Raw genomic sequence first — 26,664 nt, 5'->3', positions numbered from 1 at the left:
ATATATACCTTTTTTTTCTTTTTACCATAATGATAATGCATTGCGTTACATGTTATTACATTGTATTACTTGTGTGGGCACTGGGCAGGAGGGCCTTCACTGCTCTCTTCTCATCCTGTCTTCCCTTGCCAAGCTCCTGTGGTCCTATATTCTCCTCTCTCTTTTCCTCTCTCTTGCTCTCCCGTCATCTCCTCTCCTCTCCTCTCCAGTCAAGTCAATTCAATTAAATTCAATTTGACTCAAATTTGTTTTATTGTCATGAATGTTGTGAGAACTATATTGCCAAAGCATCAGGAATACATGAAACAAAACAAATACAACCCACAGAACCAAATAAAATAAAAATGAAAAAAGTATGTATGTGTGCTTATGTCCTCCTCTCCTCTTCCTTTCCTCCTCCTCCTGTCCTCTCTCCTTCTCTATCCTCTACCCTCTTCTCCTTTCCTCCTCTACCCTCTCTTCTCCTCCTCTATACTCACCCCTCTCCTCCTCCTCTCTCCTCTCCTCCATCATCTCCCCCTCCTCTCCTCTCTCCTCCTTCTCCTCCTCTGTCCTCTCCCCTCTCACATCCTCTCCTCCTTCTCTCCTCCTCCTCTCCCCTCTCCTCCTCTCTCTCTCTCTTCTCCTCCTCTCTACTATCCTCTCCCCTATCCTCTCCTCTCTCCTATCCTTTCTTCTCTCCTCTCCTCTCTCCTCTCCTCTCTGCTATCCTCTCCTCACCTCTCCCCTCTCCTCTACCTAGAAAAGGACCCAAACGCCTTTTTGCGTCTATCATTGGCACTGATGAAAGATTGGCATATATCTTCCAGGTCCAGTTCGTCCAGCTTCCTCTGGTGCACATGACAGATAGCAACATGATTCAGCCTGCTTTGCGTCATGGAGGATCTGAGCCATGTCTTGAGCCTTCGTAGTGCGCTAAAGCTCCTCTCAGCCTCTGCTGAGGATGCAGGGACGATGAGCAGGAGCCTTAGTAAAGCCTCCACCTGGCTGAACAGACTTCGGACTTCTGGCACCATGTCATGCATAATGCTGACAACATCTGAGCTTGTTTCATAAGTGTAATTGGCTGCGAACATGGCCAGCTGTACTTGAAGCAGTTGTGGATTCAATTCGGGATACTGGTCCACAACCTCATCAATGGTTCCCTGTAGAAGCACATTTTCAAGCTGCTGAAGTTTGTGGAATCCAGCTTGATCGAACCTCTCTATGAATTGAGTATTCACTGTGTCCAAGGTGTTGTAGAATTGGGCTCTGTAGAAGGACTGGGCATCAGGATGGATATGGGCTGAAGCCTGACCAGTGTAACGCTTTGTAGGTTTGCGGATATGAGGCATCTGAATTGGTTGCAGGTCCAACTTTGTTGCCATAGCAGTTGCTTTTGAGAACAAGACATCAAAGTGTTCCTCTGTTCGCTTTTCCTGCATGCTTGTTTTTACATGGTCCACAGCTTTCAACATGCCTGAAACTGTCTGTTTCCTATGCTGCAGGGAGGTGTTCAGGCATTCCAGATCCCCCATCAGGTCCTCAGCCATTACAAGGCCGAGCACAGTGTTGCCTTTTAGAAATGCTCCATGAAGACCATTAGCCTTAGCTGACGTCTCAGATGAGCTGCTTGATGCCATTTCTTCTAGGGCTGTCAGCACTGACTCATACTGCCTTAGAACTGAGTGGATGGCAGGGGTGCGAACAGTCCACCTGGTTGGACAGAGAGGCTTCAATGAGGTGAAACCATGCTCCGATTTGGCAATTTCCTGGAATACCAACTTGAACTTGCCAGATTGGTTAAAGAAGCCCCCCAATTCATGGACCAGAGCCATTGAATCTCTCACAAGTGGAGATGATAGACAGGCAGCCTGTGTAATTAAGTTCACGCAATGTGGACCACAGTGACAGTACACAGCCAGTGGTTGTTGTGCCCTTAATATGGCTTGCACTCCCTGCCATCGTCCAGCCATGTTTGCGGCACCATCATAAGTTTGTCCTCGGAGTTGAGACAGAGGAAGGTCTAGACGCGTCATCACATCACAAGCCACCTTGGCTATATTTTCCCCTGTTGTTGATAACACCTCGTAGAGTCCCAGGAATTCTTCCTTTGGTTGTAGATCTGCATCTACAAAGCGCACACATATTGACTCCTGCTCAACACCTGACACATCCTGGGTTCCATCAATGATAAGTGCGAACTGGACCACTGGCATTGATGTTATGTCTGACACAATTTTTTTGATGATTGTATTGGCCATCAGCTGCAACAGTTCATTCTGCATTTTGGGACTGGTGAAATCAAACTGACGTTTTAGCCAGTTGGTCAGCTCTGCATCACCTTTTGCCTTGTACTTTAGAAGCTGGCTGAAATTCCCACTCTCCTTCTCATCGCCTTGAAAAGCCAGACCTTGCCGTGCCAAGTACTGCACACCCCCAGCAATCTTCATAAGATTTCTCCTTGCTTGTTGCTGCTGTCTTTCAAGCTCACGTGAAAGTTGCACATTAACAGTCTTTGGCTCCTGAAGCCTAGTCATCACAGCTAATTTGTGACACTGGCTGTCTTTATGTGCACTAAATTTCTCCAGTGCCTTCTTCCAGTTGTTAAAGCCAGTCTTGACAAATGCTGAATCTGCTTTTGATGCAAGCTTGGACTTTTGTGCTGCAAAGTATTTAGCACAATAGTAACAGAGAACACCCTTTACAGAGGGGCTGTAATGGAGCCATGTATGATCTTTAAACCACTTCTCCTGAAAGTAGAGTGTTTTATTTGATAGGGTTTGACTCGGTATGACTTTCACATTTGGATGATTTGGGAAAGGTCCAAGCTCCCTCCCTTCCTCTCCAGTGCCCTCATCATCGCCTGTCTGGCTGCTCATTCTATCTCTTTCTCTCTCACTGTCAAACTCCCTCTCCATGGGTATGATCTGAAATGCACGAGGATGATCTCATCTTAACTTAACATTAACATTAGACTGTTAAGGTTGTCATTAGTTGGTCTTCACCATTCATATTAGCTCCTTTCTCACTCACCTCCATGTCACCAGCACACACTCTCCCTGTCCTGTCACCATCCTCTTGTTCATTCTCTCTGTCCTTACTCTGAACACACCACAGTGAACATGGATGAAATATTAGTAAACCACTAGAAAGTCTAATATTTATATATGTTTACTTTAATATTAGACTGTTAGGTTGTCATTAGTTGGTCTTCACCATTCATATTAGCTCCTTTCTCACTCACCTCCATGTCACCAGCACACACTCTCCCTGTCCTGTCACCATCCTCTTGTTCATTCTCTCTGTCCTTACTCTGAACACACCACAGTGAACATGGATGAAATATTAGTAAACCACTAGAAAGTCTAATATTTATATATGTTTACTTTAATATTAGACTGTTAGGTTGTCATTAGTTGGTCTTCACCATTCATATTAGCTCCTTTCTCACTCACCTCCATGTCACCAGCACACACTCTCCCTGTCCTGTCACCATCCTCTTGTTCATTCTCTCTGTCCTTACTCTGAACACACCACAGTGAACATGGATGAAATATTAGTAAACCACTAGAAAGTCTAATATTTATATATGTTTACTTTAATATTAGACTGTTAGGTTGTCATTAGTTGGTCTTCACCATTCATATTAGCTCCTTTCTCACTCACCTCCATGTCACCAGCACACACTCTCCCTGTCCTGTCACCATCCTCTTGTTCATTCTCTCTGTCCTTACTCTGAACACACCACAGTGAACATGGATGAAATATTAGTAAACCACTAGAAAGTCTAATTTTTATATATGTTTACTTCAATATTAGACTGTTAGGTTGTCATTAGTTGGTCTTAACCATTCATATTAGCTCCTTTCTCACTCACCTCCATGTCACCAGCACACACTCTCCCTGTCCTGTCACCATCCTCTTGTTCATTCTCTCTGTCCTTACTCTGAACACACCACAGTGAACATGGATGAAATATTAGTAAACCATAGACTAGAAAGTCTAATATTTATACATGTTTTACATATGGGGGGGCAACACGAGTCTGTACTTTAACATTGGACTGTTATGTTATGTTGGGTGAACAAATTGCAACAGAAGCAGTGTTATGTATGCAAATTAGCCATAAGTAATTAGATTATGCACTGTTTGCTCATGTTAACAACGAATTTCAAAAAGCCTGTATACATTTTTCATTTGTCTTAATGTAAGTAATAAACTCAGTAATTTACATGGTGATATCTAAGGCGGGTTAAACATTTTACCCTATTCACGTGAGGAAAATAATGAGGCTAGCGAATGGACTATATTTGGGTCTTTTTTGAAACTTGAGAAATGGGATTCTCCAGGGATTTTTTCCCTCATGTTGAGGATATAAAATCAGTTGCATTTGCTTCTGTTGCAATTTGTTCAAGGTTGTCCCCCATTTTGTCTTAAAATTACTGGACTAGACATAGTAAATTATAGACTAGAAAGCCTATTTGATTATACTATATTGACTCCTTGACATTAATGGTAATTACTCATTTTCTCACTGCTCTGAACTTACTTTATTTCTTTTCTGAAGCTGCCCAAAAAACAGTCTTATATCGCTGCCACTCTTCCTCTTGCTCATGATGACTCACTGTGAAATTGACGTGCTACATAAATGATTGACACTCAAACTTCATGTGGGTTTTCTTACAAATATAATATGGTTCGATATAGGAGCTGGGAAACTTCTCCTCTCCTCATGTTAGTTGCTCTGGCTGTTCACTAGCTAATACCTGTAAATGGAATGTAGCCTAACATTATACTAGTGAGTTAGCTCAGAATTCCTGTCAGAATGTTAGCTAATGTTAGCCAGCTAGCTAGTAGGCTATTCCTTGCAAGACCATTCATGAAATTACATTTTCATAACACTTAACAAAAAATATAATCAACAACTTTAATATAGTCGATTAGTAACATTCATATTAGGCTACATTCTGATTTTCCACTTTTAAATATGTTTGAAAGTAATGAAAAACAGAGAGAGGGTTTGACATACCCACAGCAGTCGAGCAATGAATTCTGCTGGATGGGGTGGTGTGTCAACATGGTATTGTACGGCGGGCAACACCATCTGGACAAACCACGCATAACTGCAATCCTACAACCGGTAGTAACTAGCCTATATCAAAAATGTCTTATGTTTAGCTATAATAATGATTAAATGACCTTTTTGCTATTGATTATTTCGGACAGTGGGATGTGTATGTGGTTGCCTGACTTTTTTTTTTTTTTTTAATCAGATAGATATTGGGGGGGACATTTTGAGCATATCTGAATATTGGGGGGGACATGTCCCCCCCAATGTATATGGTGATTTAGGCCCTGATCTGGAGTATGAGCTGTGGAGTCCAAACTGCAGGAAAAATATCTCACACCGCACATACTTGTGGAATAATGCAGGGGTTTTCAAAGTTGGAGGTGGGCCATCCCATGGGGGAGGATAAGGGAATGGAAGTGGAAATACATGATATAAGTTATGACACTAAAAGGAGATCATTAATATGTGCAATATCCTTAGTGAGATAGTTACAAAGTTGTTTGGGAGAAACTTAAGCCGGTAAACGTACGTGTGGTATGACTGAGCGGAGACTCACTCTCTTTGACTTTGAAAATCCCTGGAATAATGGAATTCAAGATAAAATGCCTGTAGCAGGCTGCTGTAAAAACTCTGAAGTGTTGCCTCAGGTACATTCCTTCTTCTGCTGCTAAACTAAAACAAAAATGTTATAATTCTAAAACTCTGACACAAAACAAACAAGCATGGCCTGTTGTAGCATAGCTTTAAAAAACTGTAATAATGTCTACATAAAAAACAGCTCCCATTCTCACCAACCCCCCCCCCCAAATAATATGCAATACCAATGTGCCTCAAAAGCAAAGGAGGGTGTTAATGAAGATGTCCATCAAACAGCTGATAATGTCAAGTAAGGCACATAAGTACTGAATCTTTTAACTAAATCAAGAATTAAACATTGATCTACACCAAACTATCAAACAGGGGGACAATCAATCATGTCAATATTCTGACATAAAAATACAGAGGTACAGTTAAAAGCTGGGAGGATCCAGTATTTGCAACACACTTAATTGTTCTCTTTTTAAAAAAGGATGCATTGTAGAGGTTCCAGTGTCTCGAGGAATGACATGATCAACAAAACCCCAACAACAAAACGATTTCAATAACGTACCCCTCCCCCCAGTGTCCAGACAGTCTGAAAGATTTCTGGCTCCGAGACAGTGAACCACTCTACTTTCAGGAGTTTGTGGGTCCCTCTCTCAAATGGTGGATTTGGAGAAGGACACTCTCAGGTGCTGGTTGCCTCCCATGTTGTAGTTGTGAAGGTCAATCAAAGCCTGGATGGCCTCCTCCACTGTTGACATCTGAATCAAAGCCATTTTACGATCCCTGGAAAAATGTGACAGAATGATTGAGAACGACAGGAAACAAGCCTTGTGAGGGGAGAACAGATTTTTTTCAAACTCAAGCTAGAATCAAGACAGAATCAACAGTAACACTCCCGTCATGTGGAGTCGGTAAAGGGATGGTGATGCATTTTGCGAGTTCTACGTACTGGAAAAACTTGAATGCTTTCACGGTGCCTCCAGCGTTGGAGAAGAGCAGTCGCAGGTCATCCTCCGTCACATCTTGTCTGTTAAAACGAAGATTCCATTCAGATTCCAGTTAGGAGGAAGTTCATGACACACTCGTACCCATTTTCCATCAAAGTGAACTGAGTGCTGGTGCTGGGCTGGTGTTTGTGCGGGTTCAGAGCTGGTTCAACCTGCAAACCTTTTAAGAACCACTTTTCCATGGGACGCCTCAAATGGATAAATGAACCAACGAACTGGCACTTACTATATTATATATTAAATTTGATATATATATATATATACATCTATTCATCAAATGCTCACTGGCTCTCTTTTCTCTCTCTCTGTCCTGCATGCTGACACACACACAACACCTACTCAGCTGACATCTCTGACCTGCTACACTATCAACACTGACCACCACATGATGATCAGTACTTTTTTTTCAAAGTAAAGTCCTTCACAGCTGCGCATTCATTCATTCATTCATTCTCAACAAATACGTAACAGAATTCAATAACACTTGGTGAACAGATGGGCCGAGACAGAACCCAGTACAGTTTGGTGATGCAGTTCTCCACTAAAGGGCCGATCAGGTTGTTTTTGTTTGTTTTTGTGCATTTTCATTGATTCAGGGATCATTCATGGATCTTGATTTTTAAAAATCTGGCACAATTAGGAGACAATTTGGTGTAGCTTGATTGAATTTCATTTGGTTGGCCGAGGGATGTGCTTTTTACTGAGTGCCATTCATGTTTTGCTATGTTTAAACAGGTTTTCTCTCCAAAATCCATTTTTCATTACAAACAAAAACTAAGCCACTTTTGTCAAATGCTTTGTCTGGTGTTGTTTCATCACATTCCGGTGTACAAGGAGCCTGCAGGGCTTTCCAGAAGGATATGGAGTAGTGATGGGAATTACAGCTCTTTGAAGAGAGCCAGATCTTTTCCTCTGTTCCTTTATTCCTCTATTTTGCCATTGTGCAATTCAAAAATACTGTAGTTCCCTAGTGGACCTATATTAACAACACCCTCCACCTCTGTGTGTTATGAGGGAGAATTGAGGCATTGCCTCCTCCAGCCACCTCTCTACAGATCTGACTGATTCTGTGCTGACTGCTGTGGTACTTACGGGATGTTGGAGAGGTGGAGGGTGGCAGAGGGCGGGAAGATGTTCTGAAAGTTTTTGGATCCCGGTTTCTTAAAGCGATGGAGTGGAGAATTGGCAAAGTCCTTGGTCAGGCCCTGGTCATCCAGGCCGTCACGGGGCAGTGCCACCGTCTGATGCTTCGACAGGGTCACTCGGATGATCTTCCCATACACCTTTTGACCATTCAGGTGGCTCATTGCTTTACCCGTGTTAAAGAAAAGGATGCTGTTAATATGTAATTAAATACACATATGAAACTAGACCAATATTCAAATGAGAAACAGCGTTTGTATTCGATTCTGGAATAATGAAATGAAACCACTTCCAAACAGTCCTGCTGTTACAGAAAGGCCCACTGGCCTTAAAGCTACAACTTGTGCTGTCCCAGTGAAAAGCTTTGTACACATTCACTCAGCTGGTTCCACTGGGTGATGACAACTCTTTATAACTAAAACCTTCTTACACTCAAGTAACCAACAGTTGCCATAAAGTAGCTCTTAAGTTGCTTTATGGTGACTCTGATGGTTGGAGGAATAGATTATGATGCAGGCATGATAATGCCTCACTACAGTATTCTGTTATCATGCGACCCAAGTTCAATTGATGAGTTGCAAAGTTTTGTTTAGATCATGGCCCAGAAAAATATCCTCAAAATAAAGATATTTGTATCAGAGACTATTAAGATGTGAATGAGTGAATTTGGTTGGAGATGACATCCTCTTACCCAGCTGGGCCTGGTTGGCGTCTGACATCTGAATGAGAGCGCTGTCCTTCTTATTGTAGAGTATTTTCACCCTCTGGACATCACCGTACACTCCTGCATTAAAGCCGCAGGCAGGAGTAGAGGAGGTGAGGTGGAGAGAGAGCAAACAGTTAGACTATTAAAAACGTTTTACACTGGAGACAAGGACATTTCAAGACTAGAAGCAAAGAAGAGAGAATAGAATACACACAAGAAATTTAAAGAAGACTTCAGAGTGAGAGGTGTGTAGAAAGAACAGGTAAAGAAGGAGAAGAGACACCCTCTAAACAGATAAGTTATCAAGCTGTATCAGATGGCTTAAAATAACAACATCATGCAAAAATAATGACTTAACCGTGCATTGACAGATTACTACATCATGAATTTTAGGGCAAAGAAATTAACATTAACCCAAACCAACAAACAGGGGGCAACAAGGTATTACAAGTTACCAGGCTACTGTGTGCAAATAAATGTAAATAGGATTGTAACAATAATCAGAATAATAATAATAATAATAATAATGACAAATGTGTCAAAGATAGAATGGAAATAGAGCAAAAAAGAGGTGGTAGATGAGAGTGAGAGAACGAGAGAGAGGAGAGAGTGAGAGAGAGAGAGAGAGCTAATGATAACATACCGAAGAGGGTAAACAGACTTTGGGGCGTAACCATCTTTAGAGGGAGAGAAGAGCAACAAGCAGCGTGAGACAGGTAGAGAGGTAGAAGAGTCGGAGCGGAGCGGAGGTAGATATGGACAGATCGATCCAGAACGGAGGTAGGTAGGAGGAATGGTGGTTTTTGTTTTCCCCCCGCAGAGTGATGGAAGTGGTGGGTCATGGAGGAGGGGAGCAGGCGGGCAGAAGAGGAGTCATGTTGGGGGGTTTTGGAGGGGGGGGGGGGGGGGGATACCGTGGGAGGTAGAGGGTGTGATTTGAGGGGTTAAACAATTACACCCCACCCCCAGCACAGGGAGGGAGGGGGGGCAGGATGAATGGAGGGGAGAAGGGGGGAGGAAAGAGGAGAGAGGAAGGGGAGATGGATAGGAAGGCATATGCAAATTGGGGTAAAAATAAAAAATAAATTAAAAGTGAGGAGGGGGGAGGGACAAAAAATAAAATATAGGTCAGTACACTGGAATAATGCAGGTAGTTTGGTCAGAGATGATGGCTTGGATCAATGTTTTCTTTAGTCAAAATACAGCAAATAACTTGCGCCAAAACGTAGGTCACCCTGGACAAGCATGGGGTAAAGGTACATTCAGTCAAAATCATAATAAAAATCAGCAATAAAGTCATAACCATGGGATAAAAACAACATGCAGCAGGTAAGAAATCTGAAGATCTACAATCTTTCAGCGAGGGAGAATGGTACTAGAACATGAGAAGCTGAAGGGGGAAAATTAGTTTAGAGACCCGTAGTTTCATTTTTGCTCTGCAGGAAAATTGGGCATGCAAGAGTTGATGTGAAGGCCACTTGAGTTAAAGGTGGTGTTCACACAAGTCAGAGAAGCTAAAACAAAGCTTAAGCACAGTATCTTAACACAGGTCGCAGGTTGAGTTTCAATGTTTGAGATACTGTCAAAGGCTCCAGGATGACACATTCATTAACAGCCAGAGAATAGACTGATGAGGAAAAGAGACAGAGACATTAGGAGACAGATTAGATGCTATTTAAATTACAGTTCTAAGAAAGAAAAAAAGAAAACGCATAGGAAAAGGGAGGAAAGACAGTGAGCAAGCATTTCAGAGAGGCAGGTATTTGTTCCCAAAAGTGAGACACGGGTTAAGAGATCACAAAATGATTTCATATGAGCTGAGGAGAGGTGAAGAGAGCTTAGAGAGAAAAAGAGAAGAGAGACAGTTAGCTGAGTTAGATACAGTTTGACAAGAGATGGGAAAGGCAGAACATCAGAGGAGGAAAGAGGGGAGGGCTTTGGGTGTTGTGACAGAAACAACAAATCCCCCTCTCTTATGAGGACATAAAGAGTCCTGACCAAAAAGGAAAAAAAGCAACAGGAAGGCCCTGGTCATGTAAAGGACACTAGAAAATACAGCAAAGAAAAGGATAGACAAAACTTCTTGCTTCATATATAAACTAACTGGAGTAACTAGAGGTCCAGTCCATCTCTTTGTTAAAAGGAATGGAACGTAAGTCAGGACAGTTCAGTGATTGGTGACTATCAGAGCTGAGACCATAAATACAACAGCACACAAACTCACAGCTCTTTCAAAAATATTTCCCGATCAATGACAGAACATAGGGTTTTCCAGGGACCTTTTGGAAGTGGGTGAACAAAACCACCCTCTCATTCTCACATAATCTCAATGAAGAGATGTTGCTCTCTGATTTATTTCTTTATGCTCAACTTATTTAAAACTAAACCTAAAGATGGAACTGCACAAAAGGTGCCGAAATATGCCGTTTAGTTTAACAGATCCAAGTTGAGTTTTCAGGTCAAATAAGTACAAATCCCACCATTCTTAATAAACTGAATGGCAGACACAAGACAATGAAAATGGAAACGGTAGAACAGAAGAGCACTGGCTGTAGCCAGCAAATAAATAAATCAAAACAGAGGAATGAAGGTGGGGGGAAGGAGTGGTGGAGTTCAAGCCGTAGATGTTCCATCTGACTGGTTTATTTGGATGTGTGTTACTGACCTCCTCGTTGAGGTTGCTGACCAGCAGGACCCCGCTGGACCCTGTCTGTCCAGCTAGGGCCACCCTCCCTGCAGCAGCAGCTGCCGCTGCTGCTGCGCTCAGAGGGCTCAGGGCTCCTGACAGGACACAGACACAACAATCATGGAATGGAGAGCAGCACTTCCACTAAACCGCTAAATTTCATCACAAACTCAACAATAAGACCTGACAATTTGTTATTATTATTTTCAAGTAGGATTGAACTCCAACAGCAGCCACTACTCAGTGTGTAATAATTCCATTCAGTCAAGTATTTAAAAGCTATACTGTTTACAAATTATGCAAATCTGGCCATTGACTGACCAAATGACTAAATTCATACCATGCCAAATCTAATCACATTTTCCTATAACTGTGAACGTTATGGTTATGACCATACGTTAAAACATTTAGCAAGTGGATAAAAACAAATAATAATCGAAAATAAAGAAAAAATATAAAAGTGTAATCTACCTGGGATCTTACCGAGGAGAGAATTGGAATCTTTACTGAAGGCAGCTGCCACCGTGGTGTCGAGGCTGGGCTGTCCGTCACCAGCAGGAAGCTCAGGTCGCGTGTAGTCACGACTCTTATCATTGTTGTACTTGACATTTAGGTTAACCAACTTGGAGAAGTCGATACGCAGTGTGCAGTTTGTCTTTCAACCGAAAAACAAAGGCTCTTGACAAGTGGTGATGACCCATCTGCAGACACACACACACACACACACACACACACACACACACACACACATACACACATACACACACACACATATTGCACTGCACGTCAATCAGTTTGGCACTTGTAGGTCAACACTTACTTTACAGCAGCTGAACCCTGTTGTTATGGAGAGTTATGAGGCCTGGGGAATGGTGAGGTGGTACAGGCCTTTTTTTTAGCAGGAGACATTTGATTTGTCACAGTAAGAGAGGTCCAGGTGTTCCTGATCACATAAGTGCAGGCTCTGACTCTGCTCTTGTCAACAGTCCCACTAATTAATCTCATTATGGGGCGAAGCCCTGTTATTTAAAAAGACAGAAAGCTCCAGTAAAAGTGGGACCACACCCAGAATATGAACATGTGTGGTTTCTGAGAGAAGAGGAACAAATGTTATCATGTTTAACATCTGCAAGTAATTTTAAACAAAATGTGACAAAGTATTTTGTTTTTGATTCAGTCTGAGATATTACTGATAAAAGATAAAACGCGGTGCCAGACCTGCTGTGTTTCTTTTCTTCATTTTCTTTGATTACAGATGTGAAGACGACTCTCACGTTCATTTAATCCAGAGGTTTTTGCCCTTTTCAATCTTTTGAGACTCGTAAGATCTTCCAGCTGAGAAACGTCAATGCTCACCTGTGCTGATACTGAAGAGAGGAATATCCTCACCAGACTGGTGAATCATCACAGACAGTGTCATTGTGTACACTGGTTTGTTCAGACATGTTGCGGATTTGTTATTAGAAACTGAGCATTAACATAAGCTGCAGCCCTCTGTCTGCCCCTCACAGATTCCACTGCAGGTCAGTGGGAACATGTCGGGATCACAGATCAGTGGGAGTCAAGTTTTTACAGTGACTGAGCGGAAACAATCAAGAAATCATCTTTTGTATGTAATTATAGAGATATTACTATATGTGTAGAGACAGCCGGTCTCCTCATGCCTTGTGATGTTTGTTTTGAGACAGCAGTGGCATATTAAAGAACAATGGAGGAGTTTGAGGCACAATGGTGGTTTAGAATAAAACAAACTATTCATTAAAAATGGGAGTCATAATAAAAGTCTATAATTCCAGTGTGAAATGTGGGAAATGTTTTCCCTTGTGCTATATCTATATGTCATTTTTGAATCTTAGTAGCCAGTACATGAATGTCCTTCAATCTGGACACTGGACTGCTGCAGGTTCAGGTTTTCTGGCATTATTTAATTATCCAAATGGTAATATTCTCATTCTCACTTCAGCCTTTTTATATTTACAAATGCAATTTGGTGTGTGTGCGAACATAAGATTGAACATGGGAAAACCAACATGTATCTCAAACATGACTTGTTTGAACCCGTGTGTACACCAGCCTAATGCCAACAGAATAATTATTAAGTCAGAAGCAGAAAGTCCTTGTATTTTTTGTCAATTCTATTTCTAAAAGATCAAACATGTTAGTATAACAATATATTGTAATTCATTTTAATGTAAGATTAGAAACAGTAATACATGATGCACTCCAGTATAACATTATTTTTTCAGATTTTAAAACTAATGTTGATAAGACAAGGAAAAGCTCAATTGGAAATCAAGTCAAATAGTCAATACGAAAAGGGAGAGTTGCCGGAAATGCAAATGGGAAAAGACCTTGCCTTTCAAATGCCTGATCAAAATCTGTATTCTTATTTTTTTTGCGAGTTGTGACATTTCTTCACAAATCATGTGACCCCTATTATTATATATATTATATTCAACAGTCTCCCTGATCGTGTTTGTAATAGTGTTTTTTTCACCAGATCCATAATGTAAAACAATGCATTGTTCTTGTTGCATTGTTGTTCATGTAGTGGCATCTTTTGTGTTATCATCCACGTACAGATGTTTCTTTTCTTCTGCTCACTCCCCCCATCTCAGGAAGTGAGTCTCACATTGTTGGACAATATTTGAAAAATATTGTATTACTTAGCTCTTTTTATGGAAGTCTGGCGCAGGGAGCTTCAGTACATCCATTATTGCTTTGTCAAGTTCAAACTAAAATATTTAGCCTGGTGAGAAAATGGAACTGCATCCTCTAGCAGTAGTTGTAAAATTTCTGCTTTGAATAACTTCCTGCAGAGGACGTGGTATCTTACATAATATGTTTAGTTGAACCACATTTCTGTGAATGCATGACACATTTCTTTTTTGACTTTGTTTGGCTGGATCACTTGTACATTGGTACATAGACAACAGGATGATCTTGAGACATATTTGTTCCATGTCTCAGAGTATCTGTCGCCTCAACCAGGTCCAGCTGTTGCATTACTTCCAAAAAATGTGTAACCTTTATTTTTAACATGTGATCATATAGGCCTAATGGCTGCCAACAAGTAAATACAAACTTTTGTCTTTGTGCATCCCAATCATGTCTTTACAACAATTATTTTACAACTATTCAACAGACTTGCCACAGCCAAGCTAAAATACTGCAGGAACCAGGTGTCAAAAATCTCAATGAACCCCTTTTTTCATTTGCCGCATGGTATCCACCTCTGTTGTTATTGGCTGATTAATGCACATGAGGCGTTTACCAGTCATATTCTTAATAAGTGTCCTTTGTATCAACTCTTGCGTTTTTGGCATTCACAGTCACGCCCTTTCATTTTATAATCATCTTGTTCTTACGTGTGTGGTATGTACAGCATTTAGGACCTGCAGACATATACTCTGTTGTAATATTGTCCTCTTGCCCGGTCCCATGTAGCTCTCCATCACTATTTGTCTCATTAATCATATCAGTAAGATGTAGATGTGGTCGCCATCATATGAAAAAAGTTTAACACACGCCTGATCACCTGACTTGCTTGTGACATTGTCCTTATTCAACAGAGTCTGACAGTGCTGTGAAATTGGAAACCTCCTCTATCTGAGCTATTTTAGTTTCCATTTTCAAAAGCCTTTGTAGCTGAAATGAAACCCAGACATCTGATCGCACACTCGCTTCACTGCAGTGCTGACAACCACTTGTCTGATTTACACTCTCTGCACAAGTCCTGCAAAGTGGAAACATGGGTTACCCTTACACGTGTGAGGTCAAACAGGGTGATGCAGCCTATGAGGAGGTTTTACTGTGCACAAATTTAAAATAGTTTTGAATCAAATCTTTAAATATGATCTGGGAGTGGCCTACAGGGTAAGGCCACTCCCAGGACTCAGGTAAAATGATTCATCATTCTCTCATTTATTGTGTAGCTTTATTGTGTTTGTTTCGAACACCAAACAAGGAAAATCCTGGGTTGAGACTCACCCAAACACAAATGATCATTACATAAGATTATGGTCTCTTTGTAGGGCAGAGATTTTTTTTCACACAGCAGAATGTCAGTGTTGGACATTTGAAGGGGTGAAAGCCATTGAACTTGATGGTAGTCCTGCGGTGCAACACACACAACAATACTGACAACATAGTGACACAAATCTTCATGAAAGTCAAACATCTGGTAGAAAACAATGCTTAGCACTGCTTGAAAGCAGCCTTTTCACAATCAGTCATTGTGGCATACCCATAATACACAGGGTCATGTTATGCTCTGTCTTAATAATCAGGATTATAATCATAAACTTTTCATAATGCCTTTAAAAACACAGTTATAAGGGGCTTCACAAATTTAAAATGAAACATGTAATAATAATATAACAATTACTTTATTTGTATTGCACTTATCTAAACAAGATTACAAAGTGCAAAAATCCATGGCAAAAAAAGAATGCACTAAAATAATGTATGCAATTCATTTCAATTTTAAGCACCAAATCTTGACCTAATAAGGTCAAGACCTTAAAATGTATAGAGAAAGCCAACAGTTGCCACAATGAGCAGCACTTTAGCGACTGTGGAGAGAAAAAACTTTAATAGAAGCAGACTCAGTGCGGGTGGCCATCTGCGTCGACCTTAAGCTCTTAATACAAAGAATAAGAAACACTTGAAAGCAATTTGCAGATCACAGCAGCAGAGCAAAAAATAAATAAATGTTACAGATGAGAAAATAATAAAAACACGATAAAGTAAAATATTATAAAATGATTAAATCAGATATGAGATAAAACGTATTGTCTGTGTTGAATTTTTAAGAGAAAACTCCTTTGTTTACATCATCAAACCCTGGAGCTGCAGGATCCAACATGATGTAATTGTCAAATCCATAGGGATTGTGGGCATTCAATGAGCACATCTGAAAAAACAATTTTCACACCTGTGGTACATCACTTACGTAACAATATTCCAGATGACTTTCACATTTGGAAACCTCAGAAAATATAATGTGGACGTGATCAAATCCCAAATCATGTTGTGGTTTTTGTGCAAAACCTATTTTGCCCTATTTTAAAAATACAGTGATAAGAAAATGGGTAAGACATGCTGAGAAACAAATAGCTGCCTGCACTGTCTGGCACGTTGAGGCAGTTTCTGATCATAGCATTTGATCTGGAACAACCCCTGCCACTTATATTGTTTGTTGTACGAGTATCATCATCAGAATCATCAACAGTACCACCCAGGAACTATTATATCCAGCACACCTTTGTGGAGCAACAAATAGATATCAAACAAATGAAAAATGTTCTGTCTAACACCGCTTTTGTCTATCATGTGCACCCAATATTGTTTTAAATATTTCTTTATCGAAGAGTATATATGCCACCTTAGCGTTCTTATACAGCACACATTTTGTTTAAAGGTACTGTGTGTAGAATTTAGTGATGTCTAGTGTTGACATTGCATGTTACAGCTGAACACCCCTCACCTCACCCTCCCCTTCCAAATAGGAAAAAGAACCTGTGGTAGCTTCTTGCACAATGTCTGCTGGGATTGACTCTAGCCCCTCAGACTTTGAAAGGATAAGTGGTAAAGATAATCACCAGCCTCCGTAATGGAGGTGTGTGAACAGGAGGACACTTTGGACATTCGTTAACTGGACAGGTGGTGTTTGAAGAGAAAGTTGCAGATAGTCATCAAAACATGAGAGTCTGAATGTTGCATGTGATGAACTGAAGCTTCTCTCCTTCAGAAAATCAGCTATGGTCAGAACAAGGTTGTTCTTAAGAAAAACTCTAAGCAAACACTTTCTCAGATGTCTGGCTCCATCTCAGACAACATAAATGTATAAGCTGGTTCTGCTCTTGTCACCATCTGCATTCTGACATGCATCCACAGAGAAAACAGCAGATCCAACCATACAATAGTATGTTTACTAAGCTAAAAGGGGGGAAAAAATTACTCCTTTCAAGGAAAAGCACTCCACTCTCCTATAATCTCTCCAATCCCCATGCTGTCACCTGTCTTCAAAATCAGTTACCAGAGGTGGAGAAGAAAGAATGGGGAGATCAGTGTCAATCCAAAATGGTCAGCCATCACTTGTCATCATCCAGACCTCCCCCATACCTCTCTGCAGCTGGAAAACAACATGGCTCCGTAACAAGCTGATTAATTGAGCTTTCCATCAAGCATACAATGATCAATGTGTATCTGTTGTCTGTGTGAAAGAGTTAATTCTGAACCATTAGTTAGTGTTATTTAAAACTAACTCTGTAGTCTTAGTTATTACCTCCTTAACAAGGAGATAATGTTTTCATTTTGTTTGTCTGTCTGTGTGTTAGCAGGATTCTGTAAAAACTACTGAACGGATTACCACAGAACTCGGAGGAAGGTCCTGAGGTTTGGGTCTGGAAACAACTCATTAAATGTTGGTGTGGATCCAATAAAAGGGGCGAATCCAGGAATCAAAGTCTCTGCAGCATTTCCCACACAGTTCATTCAATCTATGCCGGTAGCTGACAGAAAAGAAGAGTTCATGCATGAAACAGAGAACTGCATTTCATGCTACTTTTGAGTACACTGACTGTCTGTGTGGATGGTAAAAACTTATTGGACAATAGCGTTAGTGCCAGCATGCAGAAAATAGCACCGCACACAGCTACACAATGCAGCAACAGAGCAAAACACAGATGACAGGCAGCCGCAGTGTAGATTATTAAAAGGAAACACTGCTTTGGCAAGTGAGTGAGATATAACGTTAGTCGTGGTGTAGGCATGCACTCTCAGAGAACCCTCTAGTTTTGTCTGCATTAGTTAGTTAGTTCGTAGGCTTGCGCAAAAACTTCCCACTCATTTCCATTATATTTTGTGGAGGAATAGGGGGTGACCTAAGAAAGACCCTGTTCAATTGGAATCTGGATCAGGGGTCGGAGCCAGGATTTTGTTTTCACTGTCCTTAAAGCCACAAGGTAGGTTGTTATTCAACAGGGTTAGGGTTAGTTACTAATTCATGCATCATGATGGAAAAAAATCAGGCTATGGGAGAAGTTTGTGCAATTGAGTGCAGATCCAAACAAAAATCTGGAACAGGAATTTAAATGTGGTTTCATGAGAGTTTGGTCTTGGTGGAGTTATGTGCTTATTGAGAGCCATGTTTAGTTTTGATATATCTCAACAGGCTACATTCCACTTCTACTCCACTCATTCTTTTTCATGTGGCTCACTGGGTGTTACTGTCTGCTTCTCCAAACTGAGCTCACACATGAGAAGTGATCGTGCTGGCAATCAATGACAGAAATTGTTCACGGTCGGCCGGATAACTCGGTTATGTTTTTTTCACTGAAATCTTCCCCTTGGCCATGAAATAATATTATGTAACAGAGATGACACTAAAGACATGATTCAATGTCATTTTCTCTCGCTTTTACAGGGATTGGTTAGCATGCAAGCTGGTTTTCAGCAAAACCTTGTTTCACATCCACATGCTATAATCCTTATGGTAGTAAAAAGCATATCTGGGAGATGATCTCTACACACACATACCATAGCTACAGGCCACTGTGCAAATCCATCAGAACAATAGAGTCAGGGTAACACTCTCAAAGGTACATCAGTGGTAAATCACCGGCCTGAGGATTCCAGCACATCTGGAGAGTCAAGCCTCAAGCTTGCCTTCCTAACGTTAAGGTGGTTTTCTGTTGTAGCCTGGTTATGATTATGACTAAGGGATGTCCCATGACACAAATATATTTCAACGTAGGAAATCATGTGCAAAGTGCAAAGTGAATCAGTTTAAACCTCAAGCCATCTTGTCTCCATTGTCCCTCACCAACACAGGCTAAAAAAAGCAGTGTCAGGATAAACTACATTCTAGTGCTGGAATGTGTTTTTATTAGTGCAGCATGGTTATGGCTTCAGTTCTGTTGGCTGGTTAAAAGGATCCACATCTGCCTCACACATATTCCTTTACACCCATGGCTGCCTGACTGACTTTTTTTACACCAGCTTCTGTTGCTAAAGACTCTGAAATTTAATTAAGTGGCTGAGAAGCAATGAATGCAAAGAAATGCTGCACTTATCTGAACAGCGAGCACATTGTGACGGCCTTTTTATCATAAAATCTTGGGGAATAAAACATGCATGATTGACAAAATGTATCACACTCTGCAGTTCTGCCGTACATCATTGTTTCAAGTGCACTAGCATAGCAACGGTCACATCAGGAACTACAATCGTCAAACGTCACTTACAATATTTATAAAATAAAAACATATAAAGTTCATATTATAGATTAGAACTTTTGCTTTTCAGATACAGTTTGAGTTCTATTGGACTATGTATAAAATAAGCATGAAACAGAAAAGATATGTGAGTCGAATAGGGGAGTGTGGGTATTGCCATGGTAACTTAGCACGCATTAATAAGATGTAACAGTGGGAAGCTGCTCTATAAAGAGCAGTGAGGAGTCTGATTTGTGTTGGTGTAAATTGCAGTTGAACCTTACTGAGTCTGAAAGGGTGTCAGCTGTTGGCAAGAAGATAATATAATCAAAGAACATCTGTTGATCGACTCTATTAGTGTATTATTCTATAAAGAACAATATTGACACTGTTCGGAATATTGTTTTTATCATCAGAAAACTTTGATTCGATTGATAGATCTGTGTTTCATCATAGAATGAAGCTTCGCGTTAGTTCATGCAGGACACAGAGTCATGTGCTCAGCTCTCAGCTTCCGATAGGTCAGGGGTGCTCATCAGCCACCCACCAATCACAGCCCATTCTCTCACCAAAGCGGTCCCTTTAAATACGACCTCATCCTCACTGATCCCTGCTCAGCTACACCGCCACCCACGTCTGCTGCCGGCAACCTGCCTCCACCACCCCAGCCTCCACCCTTTAGCACCGAGTCCAAACACGGTCACGGTAAACGATATTCATCTTAAACAAAGGCACATTGCCTGCTACACCCAACAGGAGGTTCTGGACATGTTCCCTGTGTTATCTGAGCATGCTGCTCGGGTAATCCAGGGAACATCTGAGGAATGGAACCCAAGACCCAAGAAAGCTATTTTTATATTTTACTACATCAATTAAACAAAATGCAGTATTATGTTAATGATCTTGCTAGTTTTAACCAGTTCCCACTGTCTTTGCTGGAGCAACAGAAATGTTGCTGAGAAAAGTGACAATGTGTGTGTTAGATTGACAGTATAGGTGTGTGGATAAATGCACTGATAAGAGTCAATGATATTGTTGGTGCTGAGATAGATAGACACATTAAATTCTTCTGTGGGCCCCTTAAAGTTTTGGGTCAGCTTTGCTTTTTGCAGAAAAACTACAATAAAGAATGTTTCCTTTACTTGATTCCTGCTGTAAATTAGATTAAATCCAGATCCTCGAAAAACCACCAACATCTCTGAATCCTTCTGTGAAACCAAATCCTTCTGTGAAACCAAACCAGCTCAGTCTTCAGCCCTCGTTAGCTTTTACTGATGACAATCATACAAACAAATAAGAATGATCGGAATATCAATGTATGCACCGTCACTGTCTCCTCTAAAGGTTTGGAGTTTGGTTCACTAATTAATATAATACCAACACATCTAAGCTGAATAAAATATATCTTCAGTTGCCAATGAATTCAGTTTTGTTAATTCAGACTTAAAGGGAAAGTTCACCCAAAAATGAAAATTCTATCATTATCATGCCAATGGAGGGGCAGGTGAAATATTTGAGTCCACACTTTTGGAGTTTCAGGGGTAAACAGTGTTGCAGCTAAATCTAATACAATTGAAGTAACTGGGGATTGATTCTTCAGACAAAATAAACAACAGAAAAAACATAGAATGCCTTTATACTGCTCCTGTGGTGTCATCCAAGTGTCCTTAAACCAACATTCAAATTCAAATCAAAGCCATAGCATTTGCACCATATTTTTAGCCTAAATGTCCTCTGTTGTCCTCCTCCTAGTTATTGCTGCAGTAACTGCACTTATTTCGAGTTGATGCACAAAAACAATTTTTTTTATTAAAAAAAAAAGACAATAACAGTATTTAGACTCATCCTTTATGGCTGTGAATCTCCAACTTTACTTAAAATAAATAATAATAAATAGAACTTTCTCAACTAAAAAGTTGTGAAACAACATAAAGCACACATAAACTAACATAACAAACAAATAGAAATAAACAGGTATACAATGCCAGGCTTTATAAACAAAGTTTGCAAAGAACAAATAGAAACTGGGAGTGATAAACAGATACAGTTTTGGATGTAGAAAGGAGCATATGAAAAATAAATCGTTTTCTAATTCCCTTCTGTAATTTGTGATATATATCCTCAAGTTCTAAGATATAAAGATATAGTCCAAAACAAAATGACAAACTGCAACATCCTGCTTCACAGTCTCACAGGTGAGAGTCGCCACATGGAACCACGTGACTCTGTGTTTATGGTTCATGACTTCATGGAGCAGGAGCAGGAGCAGGGGCAGGAGCAGGAGCAGGGGCAGGAGCAGCAGCAGCAGCAGGAGCAGGGAGGGACAAGCGCCAGATAGAATGAGGTAGTAAAAAAAAAAAGAAAGGCAGAGCTTCGCAGTCTCCTTCAGGCATCTTAACAAGTCTGGACAGTTCTGCTGCTGCTGCTGCCTGTGTCACTGCGCTCAGCTCAGGCAGCGTCAGGAGTCTCCACAGTTTCCTGCAGGGATGCAAACACATCACTTGGCTGTCTGAACTGCACCGGAGTTTGATCTGTGAGGCTGTGACACTGGACTCTTTGGGACCGTGAGAAATCATCGTGTGGCCGGACAGTGCACGGAGAGGTCGGGGCTGGATATGCCACAGGTGGAGAGGTGTGGAGCGACAGGCTGTGGCTCGGTGCACGGAGCAGACATCCGCAGGTAAAGAGAGGGGGCATTAGGGGCTATGTGGGGGGGTATGTTGGTAGTTTTGTGGGGTTGTCGCTGGTGCTGGCCTGAATTGGAGTCATGCACAGTGTGAAAGCTGCATTTGTGCATTAAAAGCTATAGAGTCTTGACTTATAACTTAATGTTTTACACATGCAGGGATGTTGGAAATCGGGCAGTGATATACTGTTCAATGTACCTGCTGGTATAAGCAATAAATCACTTAACATTAACAAACCACCACTCCTTAGCCTGTTGCTCCCCCTGAAGCACAAACTTTGACTTTGGACAAGACTGAGCAGAACATGTCATCGCCTCAATTTCACCTCAATTGTGAGAGGTTCCTTTGGAGGGTAAATCTAAAAGAGACATAATACTCTGATATAAAAGAAGGAATTACAAAGCATTCCAACTGGATATGGCCAACATTTGTATAAAATGTTCATACCAGTCAATACCAATAATTATCATGATAAATGTCACATTATTATTATTATTATTATGTGTTAGTTGGTTTTAAACTCTTCTTTGTCGAAAGTGAATTAACTCTTTTAACAAACCTGAGTTAGGGTAAATACCTCCCCACGGTGTCTGCACAATGCATAATCATTATCGCAACATGTATTGGACTTTTTTATGTTGCCATGATTGAAAATGATGCTGTGATAAATTATTGCTGTTGTTTTATTGCCCTGCAGAGATATGTATTCTCCTTTTGCAATCACTCCGCCTGCATTAATCTTCATTACAGTTGAGGACAAAGAGGCAGTGTACAGCCACATTGACCCCAGTTGAACTAATTTTACTCAAAACATGATGATGCATGGATGAAGGGGAATCACACTCCTCCGCTTCCTCCTCTGCCTTTGTGTGCCAATTGCTTTCAATTGTCTGTTCCTCTTCTGAGGGCATTCATGTGTTTGCTGTGGTTTGGCTCAGGCACCAGCTGGAAAAAAATCCCCCATTGACATATGTGGATTTGAATGTTTTTAACCTCATAATGCGTCAAAGCTTTAGCAGGTCTGAGTCTTCCTCTCTATTTGCTCCATCCTCTTTCTCTCACTCTTTTCTTTTCATTCACTTCATTGTTGCAGCCATGCCTGGTAGAATTTATGGCGTGCCACTCTGGTAGTGGAGGATCTGGACTGATCCCAAGTGTGTCATCCATGGAGAACTGCTGCTGGTTACTGTGTTTGTCAGGGAACATTCTCTCTTGTGTTCAACCGAGAACATTATTTTCAGATCTTTTAGTAGAGTTTTAAGCATTGGGCCTTTTTGTTGATGGAACCATAAATAATTTTGAAGGATATGTGTATTAATTGCCAGTGCTTAGATGGCTCTTTAACTGTGTTTATATTGGATTCAACTCAAAGAGAGGTTAAGTTTTTGTTTCTGTTCATTCATGTCTTTGGAGGAGAATAATAAACCACTGAGAAATGGAGTCGTTTCCCTGATGTAGTCCATCCAGTATTTGTAAAAAGGAGGATAAGATCAATGCTTCTTTTGAAACTTGCTCTAACAAAGGGGGTCACGCTAGATATTCAAAAGCTGCTGTTTTCTGTACTTTTATTTGGTTTGGATGAAGACCTGCAGTGATAATCCATTACTAGCAGAAGTCTGTGGTGCTGTATTAGAGCTGAGGTTCTAGGTCAAAGTTGATAGCATTGGTCTGGGTTTGACTCCCAGATGAACTCATGGTCGGGTCTCTTCTGTCTCTGTTATGGAATTTCCATTTATTCAAGAGCATGGCCTTTCAGTTTGAGAACAGGACTTGTGATTTCACGTTCAGATTTTTCAAAGCTTTTACTCAAAACCCCTGTGCTCACACTCAAACAGCCCTTGCATGTGCTTAAATGTGCTCTGCTTGTGCTTAAACTGTGCACTTGCACTCAGATGTTTTGTTAATTGGACCAATTTCCTGCACTCCAGCTTCACTCTCATCCTTGGTCTCACACTGCTTCTGTGCTCTTGGATTTTTTTTTCCTTTGCACTTGGATCTTTTTGTGCCACACCTCAAAATCCTCCCACCAATAGAGTGCCAGGAGTAGTGTTGTCACACCCTTGTTGTGGGTGCATTAGCGTTAGCGGTGTTTTCTACTTTCTAACTGACACACTGGTTGCACTAAAAAAATCTAAGAGCAGAGGAGAAATCTGTGAGAAGACATGCATGGAGAAGTGTGAGCTCTAGGAGAAGAGCTGAAGCTGGAAATGTCTCCCAAAAAACTAAATATATGAGTGTAAGCTCAGAGTTTGAGCAAATCAGTTCAAATCCAAGCACAAGCAGGGGCTATTTGAGTCCAAGTGCAGGGTTTTGAGTGAAAGCATTACAACAGCTGAACATGAAATCAGTAAGACCTGCCCTCTTGAATAAAGATAGAAAAAACACATACCTTGTGGGAACCAGGCACATAAAATTTTATTGTGTGCAAGAAAGTTTGTAATTACTGTCACCCCCGCTGTCCTTGTTTGACCTCTCCATCCTTTTTGTCCACTTGTGTCTCTCTGTCCCTGGACTGATGTTATGCTGAAGGTTGCCTGGCTCTTACACAATCCTGCACTCTGTCACACTGCAGTATCCCATGGCCCGCCGACCCCCCAGGGAGAATGGCATCCCTACTAAAGCACAACTCGGTGATCTTGCCTGAGCTGATTTTTCAAAAAGCTCGGCCCTCCCTCTGCACTGCTCGCACCAGAAGCTGTGGGATGGGTCCTAATCTCTTTCTTCCTGTCGCTGAAAAGTTGTTTTCTTCCTCTGTCAACACTGCGGTTGATAGTTTAACTCCTCAAGTTGACGATGGCTTTTAGCAGCACTTCACCACACTTTGCTATCGCTGACCTTTTAACCCACGTGTTCTGGTTTCATTCCCAGGTGGCCGATAGTGGGTGTGGTCATACCCATGAGCCAGTTATTTCATCCTCTTAAAAAATTCCAGGTCTGGAGGCCACCCCAGGAATGTTCCTATTGCAGACAGAGACATTATAAGAGACCTGATATGATGTGCTGTAATAATAAAGTTCAGAGGAAGTGGGTTACTCCCTCAGCTGGCGTGTGATTTACCCAGTGATTTATCTCAGCCCACTGTTTACCAGCAGGATTGTGTGTACTCACAGAATAGGTTTGAGACTTTAAATAAAGTGTTTGTGGGTGAGAGGACGACATGAATGCGGCCTAAACATTAATTTTAAGGTTTTAAAATGTAAATTAAAATCCCACTTATCTAGACTAGCCTTTATGTAGTGATATATATTATTATGGTTTAATTATTTATTATTTTTATTCTATTCTATTTGGTTCACTAAACTTTTAGTATTGATTATTATTGAGCATTATTTTACTCTAACTTTATGTATTTCCTATGTATTGATTAATTTGGTACATTACTCCCTAAATCCGGATGTTGAACTCATTTTTGATACATTTTTAACCTATGTTTTGTCGATCACCCTTAAAGCACATTTGTTTGAGGGTCTTATATAGTTAAGTTTGAATGATTGTTTGAAATGTGAAGTCTTAGCGTTCTGATTGCCACCTAGTGGCTGTCTGCAGCAAGGGTAATAAAGCCTGCCTCATCCATGTTAGTGGATGGGACATGACCCAAAAAAAAAAGAAAAATCCAAGTACACACCAAATAAAATTTTCTCGAATATTGTTTCTGTCACTTTAGGCAGTTCTTATCAGGGATGTTTCTCTTAGTGCTTATCATACTGATAATTTATGCTTGAATTGATGGGATGAAACATCAGGATTGAGAGCTGAGACTGAGATTGGTTGAGCGTTGGGACCTTGCTTCCACAGCTATATTCCCAGATCACTGCTGCACAGACTCTGGCGTTAAATTATGTTTTTGGCACAAGATGGCAGCCTCTGTATCAGAAATATTTTGGCATCATTTCAGTATAGTGGGAAGAAGTGAAGATGAATTGTCCATCTTTATATACATTCTATGGATGGGACATGCAACACAGGTTCACAGCCAGAATCAAACCCCAGATGAGGAGTTAAAGTTGTGTTCGTTATGGCTATAATAGATGTAATAGCTGTATGTAAAACACAGTGGAAGACCTTTTAATGTGCTTTTCTGTGTTTCTTTAATCAAACCTGTCAGACGGTATCAATCACAGCTGTTTTTCATGTGGGATATTTCTGATGGAGACACTCTGGCAGTCGTTCCGGTTTGGGTCAGCCATTCAACAAAATGCCAAGTGTTTAAAACGACCACATTACCTCCAGATGATGTTGATGTACTTTGCTTTTCTATGCTGGCTCAGAAAATCACTTTAGTCTGCTGCCGCCCTGCTGCTCTCACTTATACATTTGTTATCATCAGTTTCTGTGGTTTCTTGTGGTTTTGCCCCTGACGTTGTTCAGAGTTCAGAGGTTTTGTTCCTTTTTATCACACATTTGCTATTTCCAGTAGCTGCTTTGTTTTTCGTCACCACTGTGAAAAGGTGGACGTGACCAGAGGTTGTCATGACAAATAGAATCAGTTTTCATCATGGATTTCCTTCACCTATTGCTGAAATCATCTGAGCGGTAGTTTTAGTCATAACTCTGGAGCTCAGGGTGCTGACACTGGTG

At 40.9% G+C, this 26,664-nt stretch overlaps 3 protein-coding genes across 6 annotated transcripts in view; 1 reads left to right on the top strand and 2 right to left on the bottom strand.

Annotated features, from left to right (window-relative positions):
• Positions 1 to 650: 650 nt before the first annotated feature.
• Positions 651 to 5,345, bottom strand: LOC138413786 (zinc finger MYM-type protein 1-like). Of its 2 annotated transcripts, XM_069539540.1 has the most exons (3): positions 4,532 to 5,345; positions 3,016 to 3,928; positions 651 to 2,909 (listed from the first exon to the last, which is right to left on the bottom strand). In XM_069539540.1, the coding sequence occupies exons 2-3, from the start codon at positions 3,019 to 3,021 to the stop codon at positions 735 to 737; spliced, it is 2,181 nt and encodes a 726-aa protein (XP_069395641.1). In that variant the 5' UTR covers positions 3,022 to 3,928; positions 4,532 to 5,345; the 3' UTR covers positions 651 to 734. The 2 variants fall into 2 exon arrangements, with proteins under 2 accessions (XP_069395641.1, XP_069395639.1); XM_069539538.1 differs by lacking the exon at positions 4,532 to 5,345 and having other exon boundaries at positions 3,016 to 4,305.
• Positions 5,346 to 5,883: 538 nt separating this feature from the next.
• LOC138413787 (polypyrimidine tract-binding protein 2-like) lies at positions 5,884 to 11,671 on the bottom strand. Of its 2 annotated transcripts, XM_069539545.1 has the most exons (7): positions 11,652 to 11,671; positions 11,160 to 11,275; positions 9,138 to 9,171; positions 8,480 to 8,572; positions 7,738 to 7,954; positions 6,588 to 6,665; positions 5,884 to 6,421 (listed from the first exon to the last, which is right to left on the bottom strand). In XM_069539545.1, the coding sequence occupies exons 3-7, from the start codon at positions 9,169 to 9,171 to the stop codon at positions 6,292 to 6,294; spliced, it is 552 nt and encodes a 183-aa protein (XP_069395646.1). In that variant the 5' UTR covers positions 11,160 to 11,275; positions 11,652 to 11,671; the 3' UTR covers positions 5,884 to 6,291. The 2 variants fall into 2 exon arrangements, with proteins under 2 accessions (XP_069395646.1, XP_069395648.1); XM_069539547.1 differs by lacking the exon at positions 9,138 to 9,171 and having other exon boundaries at positions 11,652 to 11,669.
• Positions 11,672 to 21,697: 10,026 nt separating this feature from the next.
• The window catches only part of col7a1 (collagen, type VII, alpha 1), a 63,399-nt gene continuing 58,432 nt past the window's right edge, over positions 21,698 to 26,664 (top strand). The window contains exon 1 of one of the 2 annotated variants that reach the window (XM_069539526.1): positions 21,698 to 22,079. The gene's annotated coding sequence lies outside the window, so the exon portion shown is untranslated. The remainder of the gene's footprint in view (positions 22,080 to 26,664) is intronic. The other variant, XM_069539532.1, reaches the window with a different exon arrangement.

Source organism: Paralichthys olivaceus, chromosome 2 (assembly GCF_024713975.1).
Source record: "Paralichthys olivaceus isolate ysfri-2021 chromosome 2, ASM2471397v2, whole genome shotgun sequence".
Classification (NCBI taxonomy): Eukaryota; Metazoa; Chordata; class Actinopteri; order Pleuronectiformes; family Paralichthyidae; genus Paralichthys; species Paralichthys olivaceus.
The sequence above is the reverse complement of the archived record's forward strand: the minus strand, read 5'-3'. Positions and strand labels throughout refer to the sequence as shown.